The 11,086-nt window shown below is 39.3% G+C and overlaps 1 protein-coding gene across 1 annotated transcript; it reads right to left on the reverse strand.

The window, feature by feature from the left end:
- Window positions 1-1,850: 1,850 nt before the first annotated feature.
- LOC131927727 (uncharacterized) lies at window positions 1,851-10,950 on the reverse strand. Its single transcript, XM_059283509.1, has 4 exons — window positions 10,868-10,950; window positions 9,785-9,973; window positions 5,291-5,393; window positions 1,851-4,182 (listed from the first exon to the last, which is right to left on the reverse strand). Exons 1-4 carry the CDS (start codon window positions 10,916-10,918, stop codon window positions 2,888-2,890), a joined length of 1,638 nt encoding a protein of 545 aa, XP_059139492.1. The 5' UTR covers window positions 10,919-10,950; the 3' UTR covers window positions 1,851-2,887.
- Between the last annotated feature and the right edge of the window lie 136 nt (window positions 10,951-11,086).

Consider the following 11,086-nt stretch of genomic DNA (forward strand, 5'->3'; position numbering starts at 1 on the left):
TTCCTGATACTAGACTGGACTAGTTTTACTAGTTTTTCTATCTTTTATGTACCTGTTGCGGCTCTCTATATTGGAAAAAAATATCCATTCCAAGCTAATGTTAACAAGATTTTGACATCTTACAAAAATGTGAAAGTAAAAACACTGACGCCCACTCGACCAAAGGACTAAACAAATCGATCGACGAGGGGGAAATCGGGGGGGGGGGGGGGGGGGGGGGCAATCACACCAGGTGACACCCCACCTAGTGATGCCACTGACCCAGTCTACAGTAGCAAATACATTGACTTACATGTTTCTCATCTTTCTCATTCATAGGCGTATCTAGTATCTAGGTATATGTGTGTGTTTTTGTGTGGATGGAATGGGGGCTCGTGGTACTTCTGGGTGTTAGTTGTACCAATATACTAATGGCCTTAAGCCTTACGAAACAAAACAACCCATCTTTTATTTTGTTTACATAATGATCAGCGTAGACCTAGGCGTCTCAAAGCAGGTAAGGGAAATTAAAGAAAGAAAATATATATGTATATATATATATATATATATATATATATATATATATATATATATATATATATATATATATATATATATATATATAGCCTATTTATTCGCTCTTGGCCTTCTAAACGGGTAATTTAATTAATTTATAGTTTGGTCACTAGCAGTTGACGCGTGACTTAACAAAAAATATTTTCTAATTAAATTCCTAGGAGAGACGTCTGTGTCGATTTTACCTTCCTTGTTTTTTTTTCTTTTAAGACATAAATAACCCCATAACAACAACAACGTGATTGTGTGATGACGTCAACTAGGGGGCTTCTATCCTTGACCCATCTTCCCCCCCCCCCTCCCATTCTAACTAGCAGTGGCGCGTCAAGGGTCGTGTAAATAGTAAACTTTTAAAAGAAAAGATTTAGCATTAAACAGTAGAGAGTGGATCAACCCACAAATTAAGTACATTCAGAGTTTCTTTAAGGCTCTGCTTTTCCCCCCACCCCACCGAAAAACGTCTACCACCCCTTCGCACCAAATATAATTTATATAGAACGTATATTTATTACCCCCACCTCCGAAAATTTCAAGTGCCCCCCCCCCCCTCCCACCCTCGGAGAAACAGTATGAAAGAAACACTAAGTATACTAATAATGAAGGGCAACATTTAGAGGAGTAATGTGAGCAATCCTTCATTTTTATTCCTGTGGACTCCTTGTGTATTACGGGGGTCGCAACAATCGTACTCGTTTTTGGACGATTCTCTTAGGTTGGGTTCACGACATTCCGGCTGATTCTGCTTCACTGGCAACTGATCTTCTCCAAGTTTGGTTTGGTCTGTCCAAGTTTCTACTTCCTTGACATTCCAATGTACAATTCCTTCTATAGTTCCTTCCAGGCATCACTCCAGGGGTGGGGGGGGGGGGGGGTGGGGGGGGGGAAAGGAGGGAGGGGGCGGAGAATTCCCCCCCCCCCCCCGAACGAAATGAATGGAATTTATATAGAACATAATATATACTTTTACTAGTGTCAGCCCCCCCCCCCCCCCGGAAAATTTAGTCCGCCCTCCGAAAATATCAAGTGCCTGAAAGAAACACTGCTTCTTGGGCGCTGAAATATGTAGGTGCACCTAATAATCGTGGTTCAATGTGTTTATTTTTATAATTTAATTTCCTCTACAATACACCATCAGTAGCATATAACACATGTCGAAAAAAAGCGAAATTGAAAAATAGAAATAATAAATAAATAGATGAAAAAACAAAACAAGGTAAAACACTCAAATATTTTTTTTTTACTTTAATCAAAAGCAAGAAAAGCCAAATTTTAAATATATAAAAGATGTGAATAATTAATTAATTAACTCCTTAATTAATTCCAGGCCGATTTTTTTTCTGGTCACGTTGTGTACTTGTCACAACAGTGTACACGAGAGTAAAACATGGCGGCAGACTGTACACCAGGCGTACACATTACAGCATGCAGAACAACAGAGTGTACACAACTCGGTATTGAATGTGCGTACATGAAAGGACACTTTGCGTACATGTAAAAAAAAAACTGTCTTGCATAGAAACTAACGCACACACAGGGTTTCTTTCAGGCTTATATCCAGATTTAAAAAAAATGAAATTTAAATAGTAATGGTGTGGTCGAATGGTAGAGTGTTTGAATGCTAGCCCGAAAGTCTCAAGTTCGGATCCCGGGCTTATGTCTGTAGGACTTCCCTGAGTGGGTACCTGACTCAAGTTAGGGAAACAGGTGGCTGGGCACTACCTCCTTGTACGCCGAGGGAAATGAAACAACTAAACTCTACTTCATCTGCCTTATGTGTCTTGGGCACGAACCGGAAAAGATGATGATGATGAAATCTGAATAGTAAATATATACTTTTCAAATTTCATCATCATCATCATCATCATAGTAAATATATACTTTAAGCATTTTCATGAATGCTTCCCCCCCTCCCCACACCGAAGCAAGAAAATCATGAAAGAAACAAACATTGCCAATGACATGACTTGTACATAGCAGATAGACTCGTACACATAACATGTACACAACACCATGACATTCATATACGGCGTGTACCTAATACATAGACTCGTACACAAGGCACTAGGAAGTGTAGGTTATCTCTGAAATGTTACTGGTAACAAAGCCGGCAGTAGTTCTAGATGACAAAGCAGCAATTCGCCATAGACCGTGACCTTAGATCACATGACTAGCATACCACGTGATAGTCTGGCCACCAGTCGGTGAGGGCGCGCACGGAAAAAAAAACAAAATCGGGCGCTAGGCGACGGCGCCCCCAAGCAGATCAACATTAAGACGCCCATGTGACCTCAGATCAAGTGAAGTTAAATTAATAATCATACGCTTCCGGGAGTCAAGTCACCGTCTCCATGGTAACCGAATGACTGCGATGATCGCACGCCGCGATGACGTCACCGCCGGCGTCTGCGCCGCAGGCGTCCCCGCAGTCGCCGACGGCCATTTCCGTTTTTCTGAACCCCGTGGCGACGATGCACGGTTTCCGGGCCGGGCATTCGGCGCGGTTTTCCATTTTTAAATTAAAAGACGTCCGCCCCCTCGGCGGGCGCCGGCTTCCGCAGCAGCATCCGGTCAAGAGTCTGGTCACCCGGTCGGTCAGCACCAAGGTTACGAAGACGTAGAGCCCCAGTACCCATTGCATAATGATGAAGGCAATCCGGATGTTGGGGAGGGAGGTGATTATTCCCACACAGCCGACCATCCACGTTAAAAATGAAATCAGCGACGCTCGGAAATAAAAATGCACGTGTCGTTCGTCGGCGGCGTTGATCTCCAAGTCAATGTTGTGACGTAGGCTGATGCAGGTCAGGACGAAGAGCACGATAGCGATAACGAGGCAGATCACGAGGGGCAGGAAAAGCGACACCCAGAGTGTTGTGAGTTTCGAGAGTAGGCACATGGCCCCGCCCCCGTAGCCCAAAACCACAGACGGCAGGTGCGTTGTGGTGTGGACGAGGATGACAAGGGCGATAACCAACAAGGGGGCGATACCCGTGAAGAAACAATACAACGTTAATGCTCTCCCTTCCTTTGTCGTGTTCGCGGATAAATGCATGGTGGCGAATATGGCGTAGACGTGGTAGGAACACACAATTAGGGCGCAGAACAGACACAGGCAGAAATAATGATTGAGTACTCCGAAAGCCACACACAAACTGCTGTCGTCATCGACTATGTATCCTAGCAACAGCGCCCCTTGCGAGCAGAACAGCGCGGCTATAAATAGCATGTTGTTTTTCCCGGAGAGGGAGCGTAGCTCCGCGAAGGCGAAAAACACGGCGAAACAAGCCAGCAAGCAGAGCATGGATATCGGCAAGAGGACAGACACCAGGACATTTTCCATCGTTGTCCTCTTGGCGGGGTCAGGGGTCAGCACGGACAGGAAGTCCTCCAGACAGACCGTCACGTTGCCGTCCAAATCCTCGAAGTATCGATTCCTGGGCACGACATTGCCCGGTCTGCCCCGGAGTAAAATCAGATTCGAATCCGGACCGGAAGTGGAGAACTCGTCGGCGTGTAAGATGACCTGCGGGCAGCTGAGGAGACTGGTCATGCGCAGCAGGGACTGTCTCGGCCTGTCTGGTTTGTGTAAGGGGTCAGAGGTCGTAGTGGAAACGCTTTTGATGCCCGCTGAAAAAAATAATAATTTCAACGTGTGATCAAGAAAATCAATACTTAATTATAAAAAAAATTAGAACATTAATTTAGAAAAAAAAAAAAAAAAAAAAAAAAAAAAAAAAAAAAAAAAAAACAATATATGTAGGCTACGTCGACGTTCGTGTACAACCAGTTTTTCTTTCAGACATTTTTCTCCCGGGGGTATTGGGGGGGGGGGGGGGGGAGGGAAGAGAGGCATTGAGACTTTCGAGCGAGGGGCGCACTTAAATTTCCGGAGGGGGCGGACACTGGTCAAAGTATGTATTTTCTATGCAAATTTTGTTTTCATATTTTCTATTTTTTTTCTGGGGGAGGGGCAGAGGGGGGGGGGGCTGAAAGATACTTCGCATACAACACAGTAAAAGACTAAAAGACTAAGGAATAAGGTTAGAGTCAACCCTGTTGCCGTTTAGGGCAAAAATCTTGTCCATTACGCCAAAACTCGTCTACCATTGCTTCACATATACAAATACACACAAACCCATACACACACTGCCGTACACACACACACGCAGAGGACACACACGTACACTCACTGTCCGACACATACACACACAAACGCACACACACGCATTCATATGCGCACACGCACATACGCACGAATACGCACTCAAACTCACACACGCAAAAATACAGTCATACACACGCAGATACACACTCATATTCACAGACCCAAAAGCACACTCAAACTCACACAACTGCTCATACACGCGCACTCAAATGAGCACACTCGGTAAAACGCAAACATCCATTCATACGTACACATACACACGCGCGCACTAACTCCCGCAAGCACAACACACACACACACACAAACGCACACATACACGTGCGTAAACACAAACACAAAAACAAACACACATTTCTCTCTGTCACACACACACAAACGCACACACATAAACGCATATTCAAGCACACAAACACATGCACATTTCTCACTGTCTCTCTCTCACACACACACACTCAAACGCACATTCAAACACAAAAACACGTATACACATGCACTCACACACAAACACATGCACACACATTTTCTCTCACACACTCACTCACTGACACCCACACTCACACATGGACTGACCTTTTCTCTGCTGCAACTGGTCGTTTGAGACAATGGTCATGCAGGATGAGCTGGTTTGTTTAGAAGGGTGCATCAAGTACCAGGGGAGCTCACTTGGATAACTCTGTAAAAAGTTAACTACTGTTTATTTAAATCATTTTTTTTTGTACAATTAAAAAAGGAAATGCAGTTTGGTCAATGTGCTGTTTATTTAGGCAAATTTTATATAAATGGCTAAGAAAGTTACCGTTCATTAAATATTACTTAAATGGGAGTTTTGAATAAGTAAAAAGAATTTGGAATCAGTAAAGGGAAATAACGTAATGTTTATCAATCTGCAAAATAATTTTGCAGTTATTGTTACTTACGAATTTTAAAATAAATAGGACATTTTTTTTTATCTACAAAAATGTATGTCAGTGTAATATACACGTTTTCGCAATTGTGTTCCGACTTTTAATATTGTTATTGCAAGTTATTCATTTCTTTGAAACTTTTGTTTTTCATCAGGAATATAAAACTTTTCTATAGTAGTTAAAAGTCCAATGACGGTCTTCGGTCGGTGTTAACTGTTTAAGGACAATTTATTTTTTTCTATTTGAAAATAAAAGTATTTATAACAAAAGATAAATTACCCACTATCTAGAACAAAACTGTGATAACATCTAAGACTATTATAGTAAAAAAAAACTATTTGTATTTCTTTATTTCTAATTACCTTCGTTTGAATTGTTGATCGACAAGTCATTTTTTTAGTAATGTTCACCATTTTGTTTATGTAGTGATAATTTTTGTAAATGTTTGAGCTATGTTAAGGACTAACGCACACGCACATTTGTATATGCTGTTGTAGTTATTTCAATTTGAAAATAAAATAATTAAAAAAAATAATTCAAGGACTAATGATCTAAGGGAAAAATATATCTGGACAAAATATATATGGACAAATGATATCATAGACAAATGATCTGAGACAAAATATCTCACAGCAAAATATTGAGATCATTTTCCGTGAGATACTTTGTATGAGGCCATTTGTCCTCGTGTCGTAAACCCTTTGATGTAGGAATGTTACACCGTGTGGACGTCTCAAATAATTGACACACAAACGAAAAAAAAAATGATTCCCAAACGAAAAAATAAATAAATACATGACCCCCTAACGAAAAAAAAAACCACAACAAAAGAATAAATAAAAAAAAATAAATAAAAATCAAGTAGCTATTGTTACTTTTATTACATTACTTGAATAAACACTATTCTTCAAGTTAACTTAGTTCTTTATTTTTATATACTAAGAGCTCAGACGACTCGTCTTGTCTACGTTAACAGCCTAACATGTACACATCAACTACACACCACGGAAGACACAGTGAACACTCAAAGGTTGTAACCACGATATACATAATACAAGCAGAGGCGTATCCAGGTTTTCGTTGTAGGGGGAGCGAAAAGAGCAAAAAAAGGCGCCGAATTTTTAACACGTTCTATATACGTGTATTATATATATATATATATATATATATATATATATATATATATATATATATATATATATATATATATATATATATATATATATATAATTAGCTGTATGTCTTTACTTCGCTATGTGTAAAATAAATTGAAAGTAGCACTCTGAAGAAATAAGAAAAAACACACAATGTAGGCCGACAAAACAAAAATTGTATCAATCTAAACAAACAAGTTAATTAAAAAGTCTAGTGACAATTTTAGCGCACTTTCCTTATGTTATCTAAAAATAGCTCTGTCGTAGCGTAAATCAAGGGCAGGGTTAGTAAAACCATTGGTTAGTTACTAAAACGTTTTTTATTAATTTTTTTTTCAGTATTTTACATGTTTTATTTACAATAGAGTTACATGACTAAAAATCATTGCGCCTAGCTCCCGAGCGTGATGGCGCAGCCATTGAACGTGATGGCGCAGCTATTGAACGTGATGACGCGTGTGGTGTGGTTGGATAAACATGCCTACTAATTCGGTCCAAATTTTAATTAATTCAAATTTTTTTTTTGTGACCGAACGAAAGGATATTTTTGAAACTTTCTTCGGCAATATTGTTCTAAATTATCGCAGGAATCGATTGGTACATGTTTCAAGTCGCTAAGTGGTCTGGTTGCCGAGATATGGGCTAAAACTACTTTTTTTCGAGGTTTTTTTGGCTTTTCTGGAAATTCATGAAAGAAACCCGGAATTTTTTGGCCTATGTTCATCCTCGTAACTTTCTTAACATAATTGCTTTTGGAACTAGTCGTCGATATTGCTTCGTTGAGGAGGAGATACGACTTAAAGCTGCGGACACACATCCATCCATCCATTCATACATCCAGAAATGACGGGTTAATAAACGCAATTCTCCAGAATGGAAATTGCGCTAAAAAAAATATACACACACTACAACCAAAAACAATGAAACGTAACGCAATCTGTTTTGTGATTCTTGTTTAAAAAATTATTACATAATAATTCCTGGGAAATTATTTAAGACAAGTGAAATACGGCAAATAGTTACTCTCTTAATATAAATATGTATATATTTACACATTCAATTATAAATGTCATAACAAATAAATAATTACTTTAGAATATAATAAAATTGTTTAACACCATTCGTGCTTACAAAATGTTTTTTGTCTATAATCAGACTTCAATATATCGTCATCATAAATGCTAAAGTATTACAGCATAATGAAAGTTTTTAAAATCAGAGTTGGTATAAAACCACGCTTTTCGATACAATGGAAAAACATTCGGAATAACAGCCTACATTTAACTAAATATCGCTCTTTTAGTTCAGATCATATATTTTAAACTAACTACTGCTTCTTTTTGTTCTATAAAGATCATTTTTTAACATAGTGATAGGTATGGGTTAAATCACTGTATTGATCACACACCTTTTTTAAAATCAGAGTTGGTATAAAACCACGCTTTTCGATACAATGGAAAAACATTCGGAATAACAGCCTACATTTAACTAAATATCGCTCTTTTAGTTCAGATCATATATTTTAAAAACTAACTACTGCTTCTTTTTGTTCTATAAAGATCATTTTTTAACATAGTGATAGGTATGGGTTAAATCACTGTATTGATCACACACCTTTTCACAGGTAATTGCAAAAACAATATTCACAAGAGTTTTACGTTTAAAAAGCTAATTTTCTGGCGGCATGGTACTTTGGTGCATCATTACGCGTTTTTCTACATGTACTTAACAGATAAGTTCGGGGGGGGGGGGGGGGGTTCAACTTCATTCACCACTGTCCGGTCACTTTAGGTCAATTATCCAACCCAGTGTATACCTAGATGTGACATTAATGTCGCTCTACACAATTGTGGTGGTGAGGTGTGTGTGTGTGGGGGGGGGGGGAGATAACCAACTCAGAGTGAACATAGCTTAAGTTTTTAGATGACTGCAAAAAAATACATATATATTACACAAATATATATTACAACAAATATATATTACAGAAATAGATTTAAATAAGTAGCAGTGGTATTATGACAATATTTTTACAGAGTCCATGGGGGAGGGGGGGGGGGGTTGTAACTGTTTCATATAATTTGTAATCGTAATCAATATCGCCCAACTGTAAGAATGCTAATACTTCACCGTGATGACGTTGTTGGCCTTGTCAAAATTTCCCCACCACTACTCAGTTTGCTCATAAGTAAATTTAAATAGAGGTGCCACATCAGTTGTATTTATTTCTATATTGTAATTTTTAAAAAATTAATCACACGATTCAAACTGTATATATAAAGTAATTATGTGTGAAGTTTCATGTATCTAGGGGACTGAGTGGTCTAGCGGTAGAGAGCTGGACTGCTAACCCGTAAGTTTCGAGTTCGAATCCGGGTTCAAGTCAGCAGACCGTCCCTGAGTCCACCCAACTGATGGGTACCTAACTCATGTTAGGAAAAGTAAAAGCGGCTGGGCATAGTGCTGACCACACTATCTCTTCATATGCCGAGGTCACAGAAACAAGTGAACCTCTACATCACTTGCCCCTTAGACCGTCAGGTTTGAAAGGGAAACTTTGATGTATAACATTTTCTAATTCAATTATTCGTAAGCAAATACATTATACAGTTGCCTTAAACTTTACACCCCTCTTGCCAGGTGGTACTACCCGTAGAGGTTTTTTAAACATTGCAATGCATCGTATTGGTTTTTTTTAGAATGGCAAACTGATGCAGCTGTTAATACGTGTTGTAAACATAGACACTACTAGACTAGTACAATAATGCTTAATTGCTGCATGAAAAGAAGTCTTGTGGTTTACATAGTTGTGCCGACCAAAAATATTTTTTTTTACAAATATTATTGTTTAAAACTTTGAGTTTAAAAAGTTTCCAAAAAGGCGCCACTTTGCTGAAAATGGCCAGAAGGGGAGCAGCCGCTCCCCCTGCTCCCCCCCCCCCCCTGCGTACGCTACTGAATACAAGAGACGTAACAATCACTAACAAGACATAAAGTAACAATTTTACCTGGAAAACCGTGCTCCACTTTTTAACGCGCATGGAGAAAGTCAAATTCCGGATCCTCAGTAGGTCATCCTGGAGCTTCTTTTGATCAACGGTTTTCTGACCAATCAAATGCGCGAACACACCCAGCTCATAGGCCATGTGGACACAACGACCGTGCGGATTGGTCATGTTGAAGGCCATGGCAAAGTACTGAGAATAGTAGAACATATGGAGTGAAGTTTAAAAAGAAACTATTAAGGTAAATGGGTTTGGGTCTGAAGGACGTCGCTGAGTCCGATCAGCTCTAATGGGTACCTAAGGGAAACTAAGGCGGCATAGTGCATTATATAGTGACTATCCCCACTGTATGCTGAGGTCATTGAACCAGAGTTTCAAGGCACCCCCCCCCAAGCATGTCTACCTCCCCCCTCCCGAACTAAATATAATTTATATATAAAATATATATTTTAAGAGCCCCCCTCCCCCCCCGAAAGTTTCAAGCGTCGCTCCCCTCCCCTCCCAAAAAAAATGTCTGAAAGAAACGCTGATTAAAACAGATGAATTCTACTTTATCTGTAAAAGTGCTGACCACACCATCCCTTCATATACCTACGCCGAGAAACATAAACTCTACTTCAATTGCCCTTCGGATAAAGGGAACTTTAATACTTGAATGGTGTTGGCTTTATTTTTTTAATTGTGAGAAAGAGGGTGGAGGGGTATACCTAAAATATAATATAAAATAAATAAGAATTATGTAGCGTAGGGTGTGAAAAATGTTTTATTTGTAAATGTATGAAGCTAACAATAATAGACGATAGAAAAGCGGAAGTTGGTGAACTTAAACAAAATAAACTTAATTAAAGGGAGATAAACACAGGCAATAAACACTAAACACTAAGCAATAATAGACGGTAAAAAAAAAACATTACAGAACGCCTCAACACATAATAAAATAGATACAATAAGATTGCAAGACGATACAGCAGACTAATAATGGGCAATAAGGAAGATAGTAAAGGGCGATAATTGCGAAATTCAAGGGTGATAATTACGACATTCAAGGGCGATAATTACGATATTAAAAGCCCGTAAACAGCGTACCTGGAATTTAAAACTGCCCTGGAGTAGACTTTCCCGTAAGTAAACCTCCATCTCAGCAGGTAGGTTGTGCTTGAGGTCATTTTCACCTGCGGATCAAGAGGAACAAAGGTCAGTGATAGGTCATGGACATGAGTAGCTAAGGACGGCAGCAAGGGCGGGGCCCCCGGCTGAAAGTTTTTAGGGGCTCCTATATATATATATATATATATATATATAATA

Source organism: Physella acuta, unplaced genomic scaffold (genome assembly GCF_028476545.2).
Source record: "Physella acuta isolate Inbredline_101_S28 unplaced genomic scaffold, ASM2847654v3 ptg001435l, whole genome shotgun sequence".
NCBI lineage: Eukaryota > Metazoa > Mollusca > Gastropoda > Physidae > Physella > Physella acuta.